This window comes from Lepus europaeus, chromosome 17 (assembly GCF_033115175.1).
Source record: "Lepus europaeus isolate LE1 chromosome 17, mLepTim1.pri, whole genome shotgun sequence".
Taxonomy (NCBI): Eukaryota; Metazoa; Chordata; class Mammalia; order Lagomorpha; family Leporidae; genus Lepus; species Lepus europaeus.
This window is the reverse complement of record NC_084843.1, coordinates 32,777,221-32,801,303: the sequence shown is the minus strand read 5'-3', so window position 1 is coordinate 32,801,303 and position 24,083 is coordinate 32,777,221. Positions and strand designations below refer to the sequence as shown.

At 46.3% G+C, this 24,083-nt stretch overlaps 1 protein-coding gene across 2 annotated transcripts in view; it reads right to left on the bottom strand.

The window, feature by feature from the left end:
- BLNK (B cell linker) overlaps positions 1 to 2,256 on the bottom strand; it is a 66,303-nt gene extending 64,047 nt beyond the window's left edge. For both annotated transcript variants that reach the window (XM_062214003.1, XM_062214001.1), the window contains exon 1: positions 2,063 to 2,256. In XM_062214003.1, coding sequence (XP_062069987.1) covers positions 2,063 to 2,109 — 47 coding nt within the window. In that variant the 5' untranslated portion in view covers positions 2,110 to 2,256. The remainder of the gene's footprint in view (positions 1 to 2,062) is intronic.
- Between the last annotated feature and the right edge of the window lie 21,827 nt (positions 2,257 to 24,083).

Sequence of the window (24,083 nt, the reverse complement as noted above, 5' to 3'; positions counted from 1 at the left end):
TCTATCCACTCTTTACCACCCCTTCTAATTACATAAAAGATTCAAGATGGGGCTTTGAGTCCATTGCATTTGCAATTTCACTTCTTTGAAAAGTTCCATGTCAGTAGCGCACATGTTACCAAAACAGGTCAATCTGTAAAGAGAACTGAGTAACCACGTGGAGGGAAAAAAAAGCTACTTTTCTCTAAGCAGATGAGTGTCGTGCATGACATCCATGATATAATTTTGGTTTTCTACCCTATAATCTTTGGTTGTCTATTGCCTCTCAACAGCTCTGTGATCAAGCTGGACTTTGTCCTCAGAGGCAGGAACCATAAAATGATTCAAAGTCTATTGCCTTTATTTAGATTCCCATTTGGATTTCCTGAAATAAGTTCTAGGCTTGGTATAGCTTTAGTTTAAGGAACAGATCTGCCAAGTGCCTTTGGAACCCTCTTTCTCCTTTGAGAGAGAAGTCCTGATACCCATGCCTTATTTGCTTCCTTGCCGTGTCTCACCTACTTCTTCTTTGTTTCCTTTCTCACTGTGGTGCCCCTAGCCAAGACCTATAACTCGGGATGCTTGAGTTACTCTAGTTTTCCCCATCCTACTCCCACAGATATCCCTGCTTCCAGGTTCCCTTCTCCCACAATCCATCCTTTTGACCTCCCTTAAGCCTGCTGTCAGGAAGTCTCTAACGACACAGCCTGCTGGCCTGTTCCCTGTGGCTGGAGCCCACACTGTCCTTTGTGAGCTGGCTTCACTCTTCACCTCCAAGCTCCTCAAGCTTCGGGTCCCACGTGTCCTGCTCCATAGCCTCTGCACGCAGAAAACTCTCCTCGCTGGCCCACAGGTGGACCACACTGCTGTCCTGCTCTGAGTTTCAGTTTCTATATTCCCCCTCCCAGCACATAACAAGTCTTCTGCTCCTTTACTGGCCCTGTCTCTCAAAGCCCAGCTCCTGAAGCATCTCCTCCACAAAGCCTTTCCAGCTCCCCCGATTCTCTTCTTGCATCCATTGAGTCACGCCCTCATCCACTGTTTCACCTCCCCTTTCATAACCTCTTGGCAACTGCAGGCCAAGAGCAAGACTGAGACGTATACTTGTGTTCGCTAGTGCTCACCATGCTGCTCACTCAGCACCACGCTCTCGAAATGGCTGACCACAGCCGAACCTGCCTGCTGACTCCACATCAGTAGCTCAAACTGCCTCTTACCCAGCACCTACAATCCCACCTTGCCCGTGTCAATCCTTCTACACGGAAACTCTGAGTCAGTACCCATCCCCAGCTATGTCTACCTCCTTTGTTTGGAGAATCCCTTCCTTCCTTCCACCAGTAGGCTGTGAACAAGTTCAAGTGAATTTCTCCTAAATTTCACCCCACACACTCTAATTCCAGCTCCCAATTACTTGTGACTACTGGTCTGCTAGAGGTATCACACCATGAAAAACGGGTGAAGTCCCAATATGTAGTTGGAATATTAACACTCCTGGAACATTCAAAAGTTCACATCTCCAAAAGCCATGATGTCATTATGATGAAGCAAAGAAAATGACCTCCGACACTCAGAATTTGGGAAGTTGTCTTTCCCACAGCTCCTTGACTCATACCTTTCTGGTTTATTCTAGGTGCCTTTTTATAGATGATTGCTACGCTGATCTGAGGGCATTGAAAGACAAATACAATCCCCCTGCCACACTCGTATATACTCGCAAAATCCATGAATAAAGCTATCCTTAACACAAGGGGTAGCCCACAGGAAAACCGAGCCCTCTCTTGGAACAGCTTCTACCCAGACTCTGAGAGCCAACCTTGCGTGCAGTCTGCGTCCTTGCCTTGTCTTTGTATTGTCTCTGCAGAGCTTCACTCTTTATTCTAGGCTTGGCAAAAGCCAGCGAGGGGAGGTGCACTTGTTCCTACACATTTCTTCACAGACTCAGTCCACTTCCCTTATAGCAACTGCCACCCACCGCCTTGGAACTGACCAAGTATTCCAGGACTTCAGCATTTCTGAGACACAGGACGAGCACTGGGGGGTGGAAAATAGGGGAAGGAAGAGAAGGGTCCGGGGAAAATCTTACCTCAACTTCTGACTGGCAGGGACTGTGATTTTATTGAGCTTGTCCATCGCTCTCAGAAACTGTAAGAGACACGAAGCCCGGTGCAGCAGGAGCGTCAGCAGTTCCCTGCTCCCGTCGGAGTCGGCATGGTACAGCCTCTGTCCTGGGCTGCGTCACCAAAGCCTGATCTCTGAGAGCACGGGCTGCTGGCAACACCCCTGCGCCCAGGAGAAGTAAAACTTGCTGGAGCACATAATCAAGTTTCGAGTTTCTACGCGATCATGTGATCTGGGTAGCCAGCCAGTCTGACCGATTACTTCATGCTGGGTAAACTTTAAGAGTGAAACCTACTGGGCATACGATTTCTTTCCAGCCTCTCTCTTTCATAATCAGCTTTGTAGAAGCTGGTCGAGACGAGCTTCTGGCTGGCCGCTCTTCCTGTTTGCCCCAAACGTGTATCGTCCCTGTTTTCCACAGGTGTTGCTGGGCTGCCACCAGCAGCGCCCTGGGCTTGAGGACAGCAGAATAGTCCATTTCATCTGGGGACTTCCTGCTCATTTGCAACTGATCGGTGGAGCTTTTCCACTCACAGAACCCTTCCATGAAAATGGCATTTTTGTTCTGTTTTTCTCCACACACGCGCCCCGCCCCCACACGGTTTTCAATAAATATCACGGTAGCAGTGGCTCGGCTGATAACAGTTTACTCAGAGAGTTACAGTCTCTCTTTTCCGGGAGATTTATTTAAAATGGGCTGGGGAAATTGTCTGGGCAAGGTCATTTAGGGCGAGGCCTCAAGGACACCTGGGAAAGGGGAATGACCTCCATCATTAGACACGTGGCCTCCTGTGGTGCTGGTAGATGCGGGGTGGGGGTTGGGGGGTGGGTTACCTTGCTGATAGCCAGATGTTTCCAAACAAAACCAAACGTCCCCAGAGAACAAATTTAACAGTTTCCCAACAATGCCATTCCGACATCAGGCAGAAGTCTCTGAAAAAACTGAGCGCCACACCCTCGCCTGCTGTTGTCCCCTGCTGTCCTGGTCCACTGCTCACTTCATCCCCTTGCATCAGACCCACTGGCGAGCCTGACTTAGAAGCATCCTGAACGCGGCCAGGTGGGGCGAGGCCGGAGAGGGACCCACACCTGCAAGGACTGCACCGATCCCTCCCGGAAGGTGTCACACTTCCTTCTCCCTGTTGAGAACAGTGCTGACTTGCCTGTCATTCAGGGAGCAGAGGGCATTGAAGAGTAAAGGAGGAGGCAAACGATGAGGGCTGTTCCCTCTGAGCCTGGACTTGCTTCCCAGCAGCCAGCGGGAGGCTCGTGTCTCTCTGTGAAGGCAGGTGCCCAGTTCCCATGTTCATCAGGGAGACCAAACCTCTCACAGGTCGGACGAATACACAGAGGACCAGGAGGGCTTCACCGCCTCTCCTGTTCCAGACCCAAGGTCTGGCTGCAGACGGAAGGAGAAGGAGAAGCAGACAGAAGAGAAAGGGGAGGGGGCGGCATGGCAGTGCCAGGGGTGGGAATGACAGGTGGATTTCTTCCGCCTGTGCCTCTTGGTAAAAACAGGTTCTGTGCCGCCGCAGGCCGGGCTGAGTATTCAGGTTCACGCACTGCCCAGGAATTTCTGGTCCGATCAGACCTTCGGGAGCAGAATCTTCAGGGCCATTGAAGGGTCAGGCCCTTCTCTTTGGCCGGACCAGCGAACTGTCGCGAGCAAAACACGAGGGCTTGTCTCCTGCCACCGCTCATTGCCTTCATCTTCCCCAGTCCGGCAGCTCAGTTTCCTCGCAATGTATCCTCAAGGAAGTCTAGACTCCTGCCCTTCCCCTTCCACAGTTCCTGACCGGGAGAAGCAAGTAGGTCAGGATGCTGAAGGCAGTCGCCAAAGAGGAGGAAAAGCTGGCTTCATGAACCGGAGGAGAGCAATCAGCTCATTCCTTCTGAGTTCTTGTAAAAGGGCACCCCCGGGCCCCCTGACTTTCCTCTCCACCAACAACTCTCTCAGCACCTGGCAGCTTCTTATTTCCCCAGAGAAAAAGACAGGGGCAAGGGCTCCACTTCTGCTTTTTCTTTTTACAGCCACTCGTCTTTCTTCTTTTTACTCTATTTAGTCTGACACGATGAAAATGAGAGTCTGCTTTTCCAGACTGGACATTTTTGCCCCATGTGGTGTGCAGTGTGGCAGCCTAATGTTCCAGGGCCACACGACCACTCTGCGACTGTAACCAGTTTGCCAAAGAGGGTCAGTGCAAGGATGGAAACTCACAGCCTTAGCTGGTGACTTCTGAAAGGAAGGAGGTCATACAGCGTGGTTCCACAGCACATGCAGAACAACGTACCACCACGAGCATGCAGGCTCAACCCGCATGGAACAGTGCACATGGAAATTAATTAATCACTAGACTAACATGAGAAACAGCCAATCCCAACCTTATAGAAAATTTGGAATGCCTATGTATAGGCTGCTGACAAAAGCATAAGGTGTAATCACAGTTTGATATTATCTATTAAGTTTGATGACATACACAGCTGTGAGCCAGCATTGGCTAGAGATGTGGCAGACCACTCCTAAGCATGTGCACCAAGGTCACGTGCAAGAGTTTTTACTGAAGTGCTGTATCTACTAGAGGGAAAAACAAACACACAAACAAAACAGCCCTGGAAATAGCCCCGCTGTCAACCACCAGAAGAGTGAATAAGTTAACTGTGGTGTATTCACACAATGGAGTACTCTTCAACAGTGAAAATGAATGAACTCCAACTGCCTCGGAATGGATTAATAGCAAAGAAAATCTGAAGGTAAGCTAGAGAAGCTGATGTAGCATGATCACAATTATTTCAAGATTAAAGACAAATAAAACCAAATAACATATTATTAGGATACATACATGTATGGTAAAATTGAGGAAGAAAATGATCAATGCCAAACTCGGGTGGATGGTTACCAGGGAGTGGGACTGGAGTGAAGGGGCATATGGGTCTTCCGAGCAATGGTAGTATCGGACTTCTTCAGCTGAGTGAAGGATACAAACGTTCATTTTATTGTCATTACATATATCCTACACACACACATATATCCTACATAAGTTAAATATTTTTGCAAAAATAAAGGGAGATCTGGTCAAGAATTATGGGGCAAAGGCAGGACAGCAGGTGTAACTCTAAGTCAGCTCTGTGAGATGGCGAGGCTAGAGAACAAGAAGGCAGGTGGTCCCAGAGCTGGGGGATGAGACCCAGGAAGCCCTGGTTCTCTCAGCCTTTTCCTTGGCATTGTGGATGACAGCTAAAACACACTTATCAAACACTCCCATGTTTCTTGTACTATGGTGTTCATTTTACGTTGAAGAAGCTGATTCATGGCCGGTGCCGTGGCTTAACAGGCTAATCTTCCACCTTGTGGCGCTGGCACACTGGGTTCTAGTCCCGGTTGGGGCACCGGATTCTATCCCGGTTGCCCCTCTTCCAGGCCAGCTCTCTGCTATGGCCCGGGAGGGCAGTGGAGGATGGCCCAAGTCCTTGGGCCCTGCACCCGCATGGGAGACCAGGAGAAGCACCTGGCTACTGGCTTCGGATCAGCGCGATGCGCCGGCCGCAGCAGCCATTGGAGGGTGAACCAACGGCAAAAAGGAAGACCTTTCTCTCTGTCTCTCTCTCTCTCACTATCCACTCTGCCTGTCAAAAAAAAAAAAAAAAAAAAAAAGAAGAAGCTGATTCTCAGAAAAGGTCAGTAACTGGCCCAAAGTTATACCACTCATCGACAGATTCGAACCCAAATTTATTTCCACAATCTAAACTGCCATTCACAGGGCTCTGTCATTGCAAGAATGATCTGTGGGGGCCGGTGCTGTGGTGAAGCAGGTAAAGCCGCCGCCTGCAGTGCCGGCATCCCATATGGGCGCCAGTCCAAGTCCTGGTGCTCCACTTCCAATCCAGCTCTCTGCTATGGCCTGGGAAAGCAGTAGAAGATGGCCCAAGTCTTTGGACCCCTGCACCCATATGGGAGACCAGGAAGAAGCTCCTGGCTCCTGGCTTTGGATTGGTGCAGCTCCGGCTGTAGCAACCAACTGGGGAGAGAACCAGTGGATGGAAGACCTCTCTCTCTCTGCCTCTCCTTCTCTTTATGTGTAACTCTGACTTTCAAATAAATAAATAAATAAATAACTCTTTTTTTTGTTTGTTTAGAGAGAGAGACAGAGAGAAAGGTTTTCCTTCCATTGGTTCACCCCCCAAACGGCTGCTACAGCCATCCGAAGCAGAGCCCAAGCACTTGGGCCATCCTCACTGCCTTCCCGGGCCACAGCAGAGAGCTGGACTGGAAGAGGGGCAACAGGGACAGAACCGGCACCCCAACCAGGACTAGAACCCGAAGTGCAGGTGTCGCAGGCGGAGGATTAGCCTAATGAGCCATGGCGCCAGCCATTAAATAACTCTTAAAAAAAGAATGATCTGTGATTCAACGCACAACCCTGCCCTGGCAAGGGAGGAAGTACAAAGGGCCCTTCCCTCTCTGGCACCCCCTTAACCATGACTTTAGGCAAGTTACTTATCTCTGTGACCTTAACTTCTCACCTTTATGAGGAAGGACAAAGGATTTAAGTAGAATTTGGGCTCCTTCTGACTTGGAATCTGGCCTCTGCCAATGTGTCCCAAATTGATCAACACCAGTGAGAACACTCTGAGAGTTCCAGAAGAGAAACCTCTGCTTCTCTTTACTGGACTGCTTTCCCATGAGGGTACAGTGGCTGTGGCAGTGAAGAGAGTCCTGGAGGTCAGTCAAGCCCTCACTGGGACTAGGAGGTCAGCCACAGTTCCCTGGGTAGGTAAGGTATGGCACTGGTACAATGCGGTCTGGTTTTATGCAGAGCTGTGACTGCCTCAAGGGATGCTCAGCCTCCCAGAGGCTCTACTCGTTGTAGGGGCACTATTTTTTTTTTTAAATTTATTTTAATTTTTTTTTATTTGACAGTGAGAGAGAGAGACAGAGAGAAAGGTCTTCCTTCCGTTGGTTCACCCCCAAAATGGCTACTAGGGCCAGTGCTGTGCCCACCTGAAGCCAGGAGCCAGGTGCTTCCTCCTGGTCTCCTATGCGGGTACAGGGGCCCAAGCACTTGGGCCATCCTCCACTGCCCTCCCGGGCCACAACAGAGAGCTGGACTGGAAGAGGAGCAACTGGGACTAGAACCCGGCGCCCATATGGGATGCCGGCACTGCAAGGCGGAGGATTAACCAAGTGAGCCATGGCGCCAGCCTGTGGGAGCACTATTACCATTGCCATTGATACAAAGCCTGAGCCTCAGAGTGGTGGTCAGACTTATTTAAGGTCACCCCATCTTGCTGACCCTGATTTAGGCCTTAACTCCCAAGCCATTTGCTCTCTTTTCCTTTCTGATGCTGGCCCCACTTCTTGGAGTTGGGTAGGAGGTGGGGAGGTGTCCTGTAGCAACAGCAGCTCTGGCAACTCTGATAAGTGCAGGGGAAAGCCGGCAGGCGATTGCTATCTGTGCAGATTCTCTCAACCAGTGCCAGCTAAGGGCCCAGAGGGAAGGAGGTTTGGGAGGAAGCTAAGGAGCCTGGGTAGGCTACGGGAGGAAAACAGCAGAAGAGACCAGGGCAAGATAAAAGCAGAAGAGGAAGTGTGGTAGATCTTGGTAGGATTTGTCTTCTCCTCCTGTGTGGGGGGGAGGGGCAGGAAGGGAGGAAGGAAGAGGAAGAGAAGATATCTTTGGCTTGAGCAAATGGGCAAAGGCCCTTTTAATCTCAAGGCTTCACTTTCTTGAGACAAATCAGTTCCCTGTTTCATCTGTTCAGTGAATGCATCCTTCTGTATATCAAAGTGGCCTGGAGTGAGGCACCTGTGGTGTCAGCAGGATGGCTCAGATGCATCAATGCAAGCCCCTGTTGGCAAGAACATTCCAGCAGCCTGATGTTGCGATGGACAACACCTGGCCCGTGTGTCACCTTCATACCATCCCTGCCTCTAACCCTCGGAGCCAATCTCCCAATAAACATTTCTGCCTTCACTCTGTTTTCACTCCCCCGAATCACTGAGCAGCCTCTCTCTACTTCTCGGTGGTTAGAGCCACCTCTTTCTCATGCCTGTTTCAAGCTTCCATCTGCTGAACCTTCTTAAGAATTTCAGGGGTTTTTCCTTCTTCTAGAACCATGTCATTCATGCCCTATGGGACTGTGTATCCTTGATGATCACTCCAGTCTAATTCTCTGCAGGTGATCACCCTCTGGTCAAACTGGTCACCAAATACTCCTTTCTCTTCATAGTCACACAGTCTGGCCACTAGCCAGAAACCACTATCCAGAAACAGATCAGGAGGCAGACGTAAGAGGTCCCAGGCAATCAGGAGGCCAGGCAGTTCCATCAGTCAGGGCCCTGTAGAAGCCAGAGAGCTTCATGATGAAGGGTGGAGAGGCAGAGTTCTCCATCCAAAAAATGGGTGCATCAGAGAATGGAGAGCAAATAGAAGCTCGTGGCTTCCAAGAGCTAAGATTCTGTTGCCAGAAGTCGCTGGCAGCAGATGCTAGGGTTGTTGATCACAATTTCTACTGGATTTTTTTCTGATGAGACTTGATTTATCCCCTAGTCTTTCTTCCCAAACAGTTCATCTGGTTCCAATGGGTCTCCAGACAAAAGCAAATTTGAGCAAATGAAGAGACATTTCAAGTTCTTGGGTGGAGTGACTCAACACCATGAGGCTGTCCATTAGTGACAATTTAATGTGGAAGTTTAATATGATCCCAGTAAAAATAGCAACAGAATCCTCCCCATCCACCTGTGTGGGAGCTGGAGAGGTTGATTCTAAAGCTTCTGCATAAAACAAACAAACAAACAAAAAAAAACAAAAAACACATGAAATAGCCAAGAACCCCCTGAAAAAGAAGATGAAGAGAGTGGGATGGCTCTAGCTCTCCTGGATATAAAGCAGCTATGGAGTCTGTCTAATAAAAGCACCATGGAATTGCTGCATGGCCAATGGAACTGAAGACAAAGTGCAGAAATAAATGGAATAATATAAGGAAAAAGAATACCATGAATGTGCCATGTTTAAAAGGGAAAAGATTGGCTTTTCAATAAACAAAGAAATTAACATCATTGAGAAAATATAAAACTCAGACTCATTTCAAACTCTTGATGGAACAGAGATCTAAATGAAAACATGAAGCCACAAATAAGCCAGAAGAAAACCCAGTTAAAAGTCTCTACTAACTTATTTATGATTTAAAATCTAAGTTTTAATAAAGGAGAAGATTGATATATTTAACTAGGGGGACACAGAGAAACTCTTCATGGCAAAAACACACCATAAGCAATGTCAAAAGATAAGGGATGAGTTGGGAGTACAGTTCTATCATGTACCACAGATAAAAGGTTTATGGCCCTAATGGACACAGAGTTCCAAAAACTGACATGGAAAAAAAAAATAGACAAAGATTGAGCAAAAACTGTGATCATAAAAGATAAAGATGAAAAGAAGCTTAACCACACTCCTATTAGAAAAATGATGATCATAACCATGCTAAGGAAATAGCTCACATACCAGATTAGCAAAAATCTAAAAGTCTGATGATGGGGTGGGCGTTTGGCCTAGCAGTCAAGACTCAGGTGTTCCACACAGGAGTCTGTGTCCCACACTGGGTTTGATTTCTACTCCAGCTCCTGAATCCACTTTCCTGCCAACACAGACCCTGAGAGGCAGCAGTCATGGCTCAATAACTGGGTTCCTCACACCCACAAGAAACTTTGACTGAGCTCCTGGCACCCAATTTTGGCTTTGGCCCAGCTCTGGTCATTTCTAGGCATTTGAGAGTGGACCAGCAAATCAGAGTGAACCCCTGCCCCTCTCAAATAAACAATTTTTTTTTAACAATTTTAAAGAAAAGGTCTAATGACAGACTGTTTTGGAGACTCCATGCTTTGCTTGCAAAATGCTACACTGTTTGTCAACTGCAATTATCTAATAAAATTATTTGCATTTATGGGACCTAGCAGTCTCACTTCTAGGACCCTATGCTGAAGAAGATACACCTTCAGTTATGTACGTGCGCAACATCTGCCATTGTTTATTGCGGCTCTAGGCAATACCAAATGGAAAACCCTTAATGTCTAATAGTAGGGCACTGGTTAAATAAATGTTAGTGTACATACACACACTTACTGTTGCAAAAATAAATGCTAGAAGGGTAAATCAGGAGTTAATAAAAACAGTCACCCACAGGAGAGGCAGAAGGGCGCTGAAGATAGAGCAGAAGTGATAGTGATGTAGATAGGCTCTCTGGATCCATCTTTTTATGGAGTTTTGCCTTTTTAAATGGAGCAACTGTGTGACATTACCTAAAAATAAAATTGAGGCAAAGTAGAAAAAAAGGCAAGCCATAAAAACTAAATAAAATGAAACCATTACAGTTAAATGGTAACATATCCCGGAGAAGAGAATTCTTGTAAGTGGCATTTGAGCACAGACCTCAGTCTCAGTGCATCTTCAGTGAAATGTGTTCTCACAATGAAAATCACTGCAGAGAAATCTGAAACTCCACTGAGCATCTTTATTTTTACAAGAAAAAAAGTATCATGATTTTGAAGGTTTTTTTGTATATAGAATTAAAAAAATCAACAGGAACTAAAGGTATGATATATGAGAAAAAAACGCAAAGAAGAAAATTCTAAGAAAAAAACTGGGTACTGTTAAATTTAATTGAAAATATCGACCTAAACTGATTTCCAAGTGATCAACAATGAATAGTCCCAGAAGCAATGACACTCGGATTCTAGATGCATGAAAAGATGCTCGGTCACAATTACATTAAGAAAAAGACAGACTCGGGGCTGGCACTGTGGAAGTTAGGCCGCCACCAGAGACACCAGCATCCCACATGGGTGCTAGCTCATGCCTGGCTGCTCCACTTCCAATCCTGCTCCCTGAGAAGCAGCAGAAAATGGCCCAAGTGCTTGGGCCCCTGTCATCCACATGGGGGACCCAGATGAAATTTCTGGCTCCTGGCTTCAGCCTTGCTTAGCCCTGACAATCATGGCCATTTGTGGAGTAACCAGCAGATGGAAGACCTCTCTCTTTTTCCTTCTGTCTCTCCCTCTCTTTGTAACTCTGCCTTTCAAATAATAATTTTAAAATACATTATTAAATGCCTTCTTTTGAGATTTAAAAGTATTTATTAGAGTCAAAGGCCTCCAGCCAGAGCAGCATGGAGGGGCGCTTCCAAGAGAGGAATAAACCCAAAGGGACTGGTGGCAGTGGGCTTTTTAAGTACAATTTCAAAGGGAGAAAAAAATAACTTGGCAATCAGATTGGCATTCAATTACCAGGTGGGGACAAAAAAACATCAAAGGACCTCATTTACAATTCTCCATCCTGTCTGGCCTGCTAAGGGTGGGAGAGGTAACTTGTTTTCACAATAAGCTTTGAGCTCAGGAAGAGCTCCCTTGCTATTCTCATGGTAAAATTGGAGATTTCAAAGGAAGGAGGGCAGCCTGTTTGTTCTTGTTAAAGAAGGAAGCAAATATATATATATATATATATATATACACTTTTTTTTTTTTTTTACAGGCAGAGTGGACAGAGAGAGAGAGAGACAGAGAGAAAGGTCTTCCTTTTGCCATTGGTTCACCCTCCAATGGCCGCTGTGGCCGGTGCATTGCACTGATCCGAAGCCAGGAGCCAGGTGCTTCTCCTGGTCTCCCATGCGGGTGCAGGGCCCAAGCACTTGGGCCATCCTCCACTGCCTTCCCGGGCCACAGCAGAGAGCTGGCCTGGAAGAGGGGCAACCGGGATAGAATCCGGTGCCCCAACCGGGACTAGAACCTGGTGTGCCGGCGCTGCAAGGTGGAGGATTAGCCTGTTAAGCCACGGCGCCGGCCGGAAGCAAATATTTTACACCCCAAATTCCACTGGGATCCCCTGAATATCTGTTAATCCATCTGACTCCTCACATTCCCACCTCCCAAAGATGGAAACCCCAACATCTGTTAGGGGAGACTGAGTGATGATCACTCTGAATGCCATTTATTTTTAAAACATAGAACACATAAAAATCCACTAGTTCGTAAAAATGAAACAACAAAAGAAACCAAAGCATTCACCAACATTTGGAAATAACTATTTCATCAACTGTTTAACTGCTTATTTTTTTAAAAATTAAATGAATTGGAAGTTTAAAAAATGAAGTGTTTATTCTGACATTTTGGGATGAGGGGAATTGAAGATCTTCCTTAATTTTCTCAGAAGAAAGCTAGCTAATAAAAATAGAATGAATAATACTATTAGAATATCCCCATTTTGTAATCCCAAATAAATAACCAATTAAGGCAAGGATCATATGCTAATCAGTAGGTGAAACTTTATTAGGGAACGTCAGGTCCCCATGATATCACAGGTGTCAAAGTCTCAACCCAGAGGCTGCTGGCTAATTGCAAAACTGATCTTCTTGGAGCTGAGATCTCGCTGCAATTAAAGTGGTGACCAAATTAAGGTAGTGTAATGAAGGTCCTGACCAACTTCAGCATTATCCACACGGCTTCCTGATGCGATACAAAACCAAGTACAGCTAACCTTTGAAGTATACTTGCCACAGATGTTTGATCTCCATCTAATCAACCGGTAGACCTGGCTTCCAGCATTTTAGGAGTAAACATGTAACTAATATCTAAACAAGGGTGCTTGGAGGCGGGAGAGGGGACTCAGTGCAGTTATGCCAGGACCTCAGATGTCAACAGGCAGGAAATAACAACCTGGAATGTAAAGTCCTGCTCCATTTGCAGGAAATAAATGGAGTAGAGGAAGAAGCTGGACAGCATCAAGAAGAAACAAGTTTTCAAAACTCAGATATTGGAATTCTGAGATAATCATTTGGTCTTCTAAAAGGAGAAAAGAGGAAAAAATGCAAACTTCCATAGCCATCACAGAGCACAGTATGGAGGTGCCTCAAAAATCTAAAGAGAGATCTATCTACCACATGACCTAGCTCTCCCTCTGCTAGGATAGGCATATCAAAGAGGGACCCACACTCCCATCTTCCCAGCAGACTGTTCACAATAGGCAAGATTCAGAATCAACCTAGGTATCCATCAACAGATGAATGGATAGAGAAAATGTGGTACAAACACAGCGGGTGAAAGCCCTGGCCTGAAGCACCAGTGTCCTATATAGGTGCCAGTTCTACTCCTGGCTGCTCCTCTTCCGATCCAGATCTCTGCTATGTCCTGGGAAAGCAGTAGAAGATGGCCCAAGTCCTTGGACCCCTGCACCCACATGGGAGACCTGGAAGAAGCTCCTGGCTCCTGGCTTCAGATCAGCGCAGCTCCAGCTGTGGCAGCCATCAGGGGAGTGAACCAGTGGATGGAAGACCTTTCTCTCTGTCTTTATCTCTCTCTGTAACTCTGTCTTTCAAATAAATAAAATAAATCTTTAAAAAAAAAAAACAACTCTGGGTGGAGCGTAGGCATGCACATAGTTGTGAATATTAAAAAAACAGAAAATGTGGTACAAATACACAATGGTCTACTACTCTGTCCCCAAAAAAAGAATAAAATCCTGACATTCACAGCAAAATGATCACATCTGTGGTCAAGATGCATTGAATCAGAACAAGGAAGCAGAGTGTTTATAAGAAAAAAATGTGTACATGCTTTCCTATTAATTATTAGCCAAAGAGTTAGGATCTCCAGCCTCAGGTTATCCTAGTGGAAGAATTCAAATTTCCTCTTTAGAAATGGCCGATCAAGAGATGACGGACTAGAAATGGAATGCGAGAAGTGACTGGATCATTATCATCCTCCCAGACCCTGACTGCCTGACCCCTAGTATTTCCCCTTTCTGCTCTGTGATAAACAGGAGGACCTTGGGTATAAACTGCAACAAATACGTAGAGAAAGCCATTTATATAAGGAGATCTTTGTAGATGATCTACAAGATGACTATATAAACAGATTCTCCAACAAGTAAATGTCTAATACTCCAACAGAAAAGTGAGCAAAGACCATGAGAAGTCAATCATAATAGAAGAGGTTCAAATGGTAGATAAATGTAAAAACGAGCCTTAATCTCACTAAACCAAAGACACACAAACTAAAGCAAGATGCCAACTTAAACTATCAAAGCCAACTTTTGAAAAGTGACAATATTCAAGTTTGTTGAGGGCATTGTTGAATGGGTACTCTTGCTGATGATAAGAATACAATTTGATAGAAACTTGCTACAATGCAGTTTGGTAATGTATATCAGGATAAAATGCTCATGTGCTTTAAAAAAGTGTAAAATTTTAGAATTTCTTCTAAATGTAGTTATTTATAACTATGCAGAATTAGAAATGATTTAAACATCCAGTAATTAATAACTTCATAAATTATGATAATCCATAAAATGGAATGTTCTACAACCATTAAAAACAGTGTTTTCAAATAATCTATAATGACATGGGAAAATTTTCACAATGGCAAAAATACAAGTAGGACTTAAAATCATCTATACAGTATGATTTATAATTCTGCACGTAAGACACACACAAAAACACACTGCTCTCTTAGGAGTAACTATCTCTGGGTGATTGTCATATCTACTTTAAAAATGTTTGGTGAGGGCCGGCGCGGTGGCGCAGTAGGTTAATCCTCTGCCTGTGGCACTGGCATCCCATATGGGCGCTAGTTCTAGTCCCGGCTGCTCCTCATCTGATCCAGCTCTCTGCTATAGCCTGGGAAAGCAGTGGAAGATGGCCCAAGTCCTTGGGCCCCTGCACCTGTGTGGGAGAATGGAGGAGGCTCCTGGCTCCTGGCTTCGGATGGGCTCAGCTCTGGTCATTTGGGGAGTGAACCAGCAGACAGAAGACCTCTCTCTCTGTCTCTACCTCTCACTGTCTGTAACTCTACCTCTCAAATAAATAAATAAAATCTTAAAAAAAAAAATGTTTGGTGCAGTCGTTAAGACCTTGTTTGGGAGGCCAGCATTATGGCATAAATAGGTTGAGTTGCAGCCTGCGATGCCAGCATCCCACGTGGGCGCAGGTTCAAATCCCAACTGTTGCACTTCCGATCCAGCTCCCTGCTAATGTGCAGTGGAGGATGGCCCAAGTGCTTGGGCCCCTGCACCCACATGGGAGACCTGGAAGAAGCTCCTGGCTCCTGGCTTTGGCCTGGCCCAGCCCAGGCTGTTAAGACCATTTGAGGAGTGAACCAGGGGATGGAAGATCTCTCTCTCCCCTTCTCTAATTCAGCCTTTCAGATAAATAAAATAAAAATATTTTTCTTAAAAAAATAAGGACATCACTTGAAGGCCCACATCCCATATCACAGTGCTTGGGTTTGAGGCCTGGCTCCACTTCCAGTTCCAACTTTCTGCCAGTGCTCATCCCATGGAGAAGCAGGTGATAGCTACATACACAGTTGATGTTTGTAAGTCAGGTCACAGATCCCATCATAGAAAGATATACAAGAGTTGAATGAAGCCTTCTAAGATGTATGTCTTTGCGGATATAATTAACTTTATGATCTGGATTTGCAATCATCTTGGGTTGAGTAGGAGGACTCCAACCCCAACAGATGTCCTTATAAGAGACACACAAAGGAGAGGCACGGAGAGAAGAGAGAAGGCCGTGCGAAGGCACAGGCTGAGCTTGGAGAAATGCTGCCAGCAGCCAAGGTGTGCTGAGAACCTTCAGGGGCCAGAAGGGAGTGAGGAGGACACTTCCCGGGAGCCTCAGGAGGCAGTAGGCCCTGCTGACGCCTGATTTTGGACTTGTGGCATGATCCGCTCATGAACATCAGGCGCCATCCCTGGAAGAAGGGAGAGAAGGCTGTTGGGCAGAGCTCCAAGTGTGACGCCATGGTCTGCAAAGCAGTGCCTCACACACAGAGCTGGTCTCCCCTGACCCACCCCAAGGCCTCTGTCTTCCTTGATCTCAGACAAGAGGCATGTGGTTGTGGGCCAGTGAGGCTCCTGTTGAGTGGGGTGAGACGGGTGGACTCTCATGCAAGACTTCTTCCCCTTGGGTGGGACGGCGTCTCCTCCACTCTCTCCTCCCCCAGGCCTGGGTTTGCTGCTCCCAGATTGGTCCTCACTTAAACAAATGAAACACACATTTCTGCATTGCGTGGGTTCCTGAGATCTTTCAGTGAATCTAAATTCTTTGTTTCTTTGCAAGGCTCCTGGGCAAGTGGAAGAGACACATTCAAACAGGGATTACAAAATGATGAGAAGGCGCTGCATGGAGAGCCGGCAGAGGGGTTGGAAACAGGGAGAGCTCCTGGGAGAGGAGGGCCTGGGAGAGGAGGGCCTGAGTGCTGGGCCATACACAGGCAGGGAGCACTGCGTGTGGCTGATGGGCACCAAGGAGAGGCCGTGTCCTGCACGCGTGCTCCTCCTCTTCCCACCACGTTCCGGACGCCTCAGGAAGACTCCCATCCTCTCTTGCTCTCCATTCCAGTACCAAGACTAAGGACAGAACCCAAACATGGCAGTCACACAGAAGCCCGGCCTGACACTCTCTTGCACAGCGAGGGAGGAACACGGAGGCTCTCAACTGAGCATTCACAGTCCAGGCCGAGGGAACGAGCCACAGCGCTTCTGCAGCTCCTGGCTGAAATCCTTCCCTCTCCAAGCAGAGACACGCAGTGCACCCAGGTGCCCGGTCAGCTCTCCCCGAGGGGGCTGCACGCGCATAACCGCAGAACTGGGTCCTGTCCTCACTGCCACGCAGACATTTTCACAAGAGGCTCCTGAGCCTGGGGACCAAAGTCCCATTGATGGCATTGCTTCTATGGGAAAAAGAGCTTTCAAGTGCTGATGACCAACTTACACGTAAATGACTGAACTCAACTGCTTTTAAGCAATGAGCTTCCTGTAATGTTTTGCACACTTCACTGCTAAAGGCTAGTGTGTGTGTGAGTGTGTGTGTGTTTAAATTTCTAAATATGGGTGCCAGGTGTTGCATTTTCAGACTGACCAAGTGTGACTGTTTTTTTTTTCTCTCTCTCTCTCTCTTAAAGCAACAGAACCATTTCTTCAGTGAAAGAAATGGCTGAAGCAAAAAAATAAAATAAAATAAAAACATTAATACTGAAAATATAAGAGGAAAAGCTACATTTATTTACACAATATAAGAAAAGAGGGTAGAAGAGAACAGGAGGGAGGGAGAGACACAGAAAGATTATTTAACGGGTACCGAGTGCCAGTCGGATTGGTATTCTACTGCACAGGGGGTGACCATAGTTGATAACATATACCTCTTTTTAAAAGACTGCAGGAAGTAATTTGAATGTTTTCACATGCCGAAATGTTAAACGTTTGAGGAGGTAGATACATTTATCCTGAGTGGACAATACGCAATGTATACATGTGTCGAAACATCACACGGTACCACAAAAATAGGCACTTACAGTTGTGTTAAAAATGTCAGATTACAAAAAAAGCAAAGAGGCCGATGGATGGTTTTAAGCTGATTCTTACGGGTGGAGGCACGCCCCCAAACACAGGCAGAGACGAGCCAGCAGAGCCACCTGCACACCTGCGTTTTACTTTGAGTCTGGTCACCCGAAGGGATCATCACGACGAGGTTTCTAGGCTGCTTCAAAGCAAGGCCTGACAAACAAACATGGAAAAACCACGCAGAGGAGCACACAGTCCTCCTCCCCAATAAATCAGTACCATCAGATAATGCACACATCAGAAGGGGGTGGCCATCCGATGGCTTTTTGCATAGAGAGGAGGGTAGGGGCTCAACACCTGAATTTTTTCACCTCCCACCCCCGATTCCTCTTTCTTTCTCTTCTGCACCCTCCACTGCTCTTCTCTCCTCCGTCTCTTTATTCCTCTCTCACTTCCTCTAACTATAGGGCCCGTATGACATGATTAGAATTAATGCTCCTGAACCAAAGAAAGTGATTTAACTGCAATTTTTTTTCCTTTCAAAACCATATTTATTGTTGCTTATTCAAGGTTCATGTTCTTTGATTCTTTAGAAAGTTTGTGGGAACAGAATTAAAAGACAAGTTTATTTTGGTATAAGAAGATTTTGAAATCCACGGACAGAGGAGTTTTCCAAAGGATTCATGGAAATGCATATTAGGAAAAACCTATGCATATACAAAATTGTTTGCACCCAAATAAATATATCTTTTATTTCCACTTTCCATAAACTTTTTGAAGTATCCTTCTACATTGCCATGGTGAAGCATTTTTCCCTATACTCACTGGTGTCTAGCTTTCTAGATACCTAGTTGATTTTTTTTTTTTTTTTGACAAGCAGAGTTAGACAGTGAGAGAGAGAGACAGAGAAAGGTCTTCCTTCTGTTGGTTCACCCCCCCAAATGGCTGCTCCTGGCTCCAAAGCCAGGAGCCAGGTGCTTCCTCCTGGTCTCCCATGCACTTGGGCCATCCTCCACTGCACTCCCAGGCCATACCAGAGAGCTGAACTGGAAGAGGAGCAACCGGGACAGAACTGGCACCCCAACAGGGACTAGAACCCAGGGTGCCAGTGCCACACATGGAGGATTAGCCAAGTAAGCTGCAGCGCTGGCTGTGGTATTTCTTTAAATACTGGCATTTATCAGACTTCTTTAAAAAACTTGCTTATGTTCTGGAACAAAGTCCAGAATTTTCTAGTGAGCAGAATTGGCTACCTATTTTGTGGAATCCAGTGAAAAATAAACATGAGGCCCTTTGTTCAAAATTCATTATGAGTTTCAACATGGGTGACTACAGAACATTAAAGCTGAGTGTTGGGCTCTTCTGAGTGCAGGGTGCTGGGTAATGGCACAGGTGCCACACCCATGGAGCTTGGCCCTGCCAGTGGGTTTTCACTAATGGCAGAACACATGCACAGATGCTTGTGTGATTCTCCAGGCTGATACAGAATTCATCAAAAATTCATGTTGAAAATTAAATAATATGACCACCCCCAACCACATATGCAAACATCCTGAGGTAGTTTTCCCATATATTTCATGAGAAGTCATTTCTTTACAATGACTGGCATAGACAAACTACTGTTGTCACTCGTTACAGCACCTTGACCAACTAATGACTAGGTTGTTTTAAGTGACCTGCTTTCAAATTTCTAGAATAAAATATGCTCCAATGTGTTCACCGTGGAAGGGGTTTTGAGCCTGCCTTGCTCTGGGGCTGGAAGTGTTTGCACCAATGTAGGTGGAGGGGCTCTCCCACTGCCAAGAGCAGCCACCTGTAACAGGTGACAGCCACATTGAAGGAAGGACTGACAAAGTCAGGCTCACAGCTGAGAGAACACCAGAGAACAGGTTTCTCTGGTTCCAACAAACTAAATCATGGTCATGTTTTTCCCTTCACTGAGTTTCCCACACTTGCGAACCAGTGGGGGCTTCACATTTTCCTGGTCCTTCTGCTGGCTCCAGGGACCCCCTCTGTCAGACCCCATCCAGTGTCCTTGTCCTCTGTCCTCCTGGGCACCTCATCCTCCCCTTGTGATATATGATGTCATCGTCCCGTGTCCTTTCTTGTTAACTCAGCAGACTAATAATGGCTGCTTCTTCTGCCAGACTTCCGCTGGGCTTGTGTGGGGAGGGACATTGGTTGCTGGTATGGGGAAGAGTGATTATCTGGGTTCCAGTTGCACCTCCCCAACAGGACTGGTGGCAGACAGATTCTACTGCATTTCCCAAGGAGGAACAGGAGCCACCATCGTGAGATTTATACTTTTCTCTCAACTGCCTATTCCAGCCCCCCAACCAAGACTCACGTAAGCCTGAGGAATGAATGTTGTCTAATTCAATCTTTATAACCGCTCAGGCACAGTGAGCAAATGGAGCGTAGATGTGAAATAACTACTAATAAGATAAAGGTGTGTAATTCAACCACTGTGCTATCTTCTGTCATTATTCTGGCCAAAAACTTGGCTACCGATTAATTTATAAAACAAAAGCATTTGGATATTTTCTAGGAAATAGTTACATGTAGAATTACACGTGGCACACAAATGCCTTCGTTCTCCCTGCAGCTCCCCTTTTTCCATACATCTGCTAGACTGGATCACTCTTCTGGGTGCTAATTCACCCCCCCACACTGAGTGGCTGAGGCCAACTTGCCAATCACCTCTTCCCTCACCCCCACCTCCCCCATTCAGATGCTTTCAGAAAACAGGTGAAAAACAGAAAACTCAGAATACTGACCATCTCCAAAGAAGCTGGAAGGATTTCAAGAACACTGAAATACTCAAAAATCTAGAACTGTGTTGCATAAGGTAACTAGCAATGCTGAATTGCCTTGTACAAATTCAAATAGCAACCACTGTGTCTACAGCCCTTTCTAGTTCATAAGCTCTTCTTCATCCATGACTGCACTTGAACTTCACAGCTTCCCATGGCACAGATGCTATTGTTAGGTCCATTTCACAGAGGAGAAAAGTGAGGCACAAGAGCAGTTCCATGACTTGCCCGCAATTAGTCAACATGAGAATGAAGTCAGGTTTTCTAAATTGTGAGCCCATGTGCTTTCCACTCTCCCACACAGCTATTTGTTGATCTCAATTTTCAGCTCAATGCACATTTATTTCTTCTTTTTCCAAATGACAAGAGACATCATTCAAAAAGAGCTGAGAATCTAAAGTCCTCCGGCTACCAAATTTGGAAGTCACTGACCTTCATTTATTTTTTTCAAAACCTACATTGGTTTCAAATCATAGCTTATTAAAGAAAGAATCTAGGACAACTAGGAAGCTACTTAGGGGAAGAGAAACTTGGATCCAACAGCTCACTGAGTCCACAAAAATAAATTCCAGTGGACTAAAGATTTAAATGTGAAAAATAAAAGCATAACACAAAACAAAAAAGAACGTGCACTCTCCCCTCTATGACACGTTTAAATCTCTCTCAGCATAACACTAAACAGAGAAAACATAAACAAGACTGATGTATATGCCCGCCTTGAAATAAAATCTACATATTTAAAAAGCACCACCATCTAGCAACTCAAAAATCAGACAACTCATTGGAGCAAGTATTTGCAATGCACATACAATAAGAGAACTACTTTTGTAATACATGAGCAAGCTCCACAAATCAGTAAGAAAACCACAACATACCCAACAGAAAAACAGGCAAAGGATACAAATGGACTGCCTATAGAAATAGATGAAAGAGTCCCTCACTCATACTGAAAGAAAACACCACCGAGCCATCTTCCACATACCATCTTTGCAACAATCCAATGTCTGATTACACTCCGTGGGTTCAGAGTAGGAAAAAACTGGCCCATCCACTTCTCTGGAAGGTAATCTGAGTGGCAGTTGGCTTGTCCCCCACGGAGAGCAATCTATTGGTTGGTAATGTCCACGAAACTCTGACCTACAGAGGGAGGACTTAAGCAAACTACCTGTCATCCAAGTGCCATCAGTGTCAGTGATGGAAGCCGGGCTGGACTCCCAACCCCATGCTCTTTGCACAGCCCCAGAGCTGGAGGACCACGAGGCCGGAGCAGCCTCTACCTAAAGAGATGCTCAGGGGCTGGCATGTGGGGCAGCAGGTTAAGCTGCTGCTTGGGACACCAGCATCCCATATCAGAAAGCCAGCTGGAGTCCTGGCTCCCTTGCTTCTGACCCAGCTTCCTGTACATGCACCTGGGAAGGCAGCGGGTGAAGGCCCAAGTACTTAGGTCCCTGCTACCCATGTGTGAGACCTGGATAGAGTTTCCAGCTCCTTGCTTTAGCCTGGCCCAGTCCAGGCTGTTGCAGGCATTTGGGAATGAACCCACAGAGAGAAGACTTCTCTCTCCCTCTTCTTCTCCCTCTTTCTCCCTCTCCCTTTTCACTCTGCCTTTCAAATCAATCAATAAATCTTTTAAAAACAGATACTCAAAGAGAGCCCATGAGTGCAGTAACACCTTTAGTTTTTTAAAGAGGCTATTTTTTAGAGCAGTTTCAGGTTCATGGCAAACCTGAGATTTCCTAGATCTCCCGTGCTCCACACATGACACACACTTAGCTTCCCCTGTTATCAACACCCCCACCAGGGCAGTACCATTGCTACAATTGGTGAACCTACGCTGTCATCATCGCCCAAGTCCATAGTCCACACCAGTGCTCATGCTGGTGCTTTTGCGTGTTGTTCTCCAGTTTGGACCTATGCCTAAAAGAGCAGTTTTCCTTGCCTTAAGAATCCTCTGTGCTTTACCTATTCAGCCCCAACCCTTTGATTTTCATGATAAACTTGAGAAAAGGTATTTACTATTAATCCTTAATTTTTTGGTTGGAGGAAACTGTGGATCAGAGAGGTTCAGTTTCTTGCCCAAGGCCACGCAGCTGCTAAGGGTCACAGCCGGGCTTAGAGATCTATAGGTTCCTATAGCTCTGCTGCCTTCAGTGGCCGCCTCTGCCCTGTTTGTGCTGCCGTCTCAGACCGGTGCACTGTGAGGCTGCTTCTGGAGACGTGCAGGTCAGATGAATGCCTGACACAGCCCTGATGCTGCCCTTTGCAGACAGAATTCGGGAAGGCTAAAGGGAAGAACATGGACATCTGGAATAAAGTGGTTTATCCACAATCAAACACTTGAGACTTTTCTCCAGGAGGAGTTTTGCTTTACCACCCAGAGACTTCTTAAGATAGGAAATACTGACACCAAATGGTGTATGACAGGATTTGCTCCCAAGGAGCTGCTATCCCTACTCTGTCCCCAGAACGCCAGAGCACGCCTAGTGCTGCCCGCTCACTGCTGCCTGGTTTCCATATCCAAGTTCACACTGCCTTGATCTACAGTGTGTGGAAGTGTAGAGACACACACAGAGGCACACGTGCGTGGATGTGTGCATATGTGTAATTATAGACTCATACATCAGGGTGCAAGATCACGCCCCTTGCCTACGTATACAGGGAAAATGGGAGCTTTGTTGTTTTGTCTAATAGATGAGCTGATTTTCTTTCTTCTTGCTGGGATATGGGGGAAAGAACTGAAGTTTAGGCCCATCTAACCACTTCAGGTCAATCCAGTGATTTCATGTCTCTTCAGGTAACGCGGTTTTTTCTGCTCCAAACCTCAGGACCTGTAACATCTTTCTGCCCTGCCCCACTCCCTCTAGATGGTGCCTGTGCCTATGGGAGAAGCAGGGGCTGTTTGTCCTTGTGGCAGTGGGGAGCACTGTCTTGCAGAACAGCCAACAAAGGGGACCCAGCACTCAAAAGAGAGGCAACTCCTCCATCTGTTGCCCTGCTTGGTAGGTGCTCGACGCTGCAAGTTGTCCAGAAAATGGAGGAAAATTTTCCACCAAGTAAAAGAAACTATTTCATTTACCAAACACAAATGTCAATGGGGAGTAGGGAGGAGCCTTGCCGCTGCACATTTTTTATTTTTGCTTTATAAGAAGGAGGACGAATAGTTATTCATATCAGCCATGCTCCACAGATATCTACACCAGTGGTTTCTATCTAAGCCACACTCAACAAATATTCCATACCACCAGTTTCCAATGGTACCCCCACACCCTCTGGCTTCTGGCTTCTGTTAGTGCAGGGGAGGAGGTTGGCCACTGGTATTTTGATACTGGATAGACAGGTGGTAAGAGAAGCTGTAAGTAGAGAACAAACATGTATGTAGCAATGTATACAGGTAACAAGCAAGTAGCCTGTTCCTGTTCTTGTTTTTTAACCAGTGCTGGGGACTGTATCCCTACCCTCTATATTCACACGCTGAATGGCGGCCCCCAGTGTGAGGGTATCAGGAGGTGAGGTCTCTGGGAGGAGGTTGGGGCCTCATGATTGGGATTAGTGACCTGATAGAAGAGACTGGAGAGATCTCCCTCCCTCCCTCTACGAGGACACAGCAAGAAGGCAGCAGTCTGCAAACCAAGAGAAGAGCTCTCCCAGGAGCCGACTGAGCTGATGTCTCGGATTTGCCAGACTCTAGGACTGTGAGAAATAACTGTTGATTGCTTAAAGCACCTGGGGCACGGGGTTTCCTTTACAGCAGCCTCATCTGACTTAGACACCCGTGGTGACCCAGGGGACTCTTCAGGGAGTTTCCCTCTGGACCCACTGCCTCCTCCTACGTTGTCCTGGT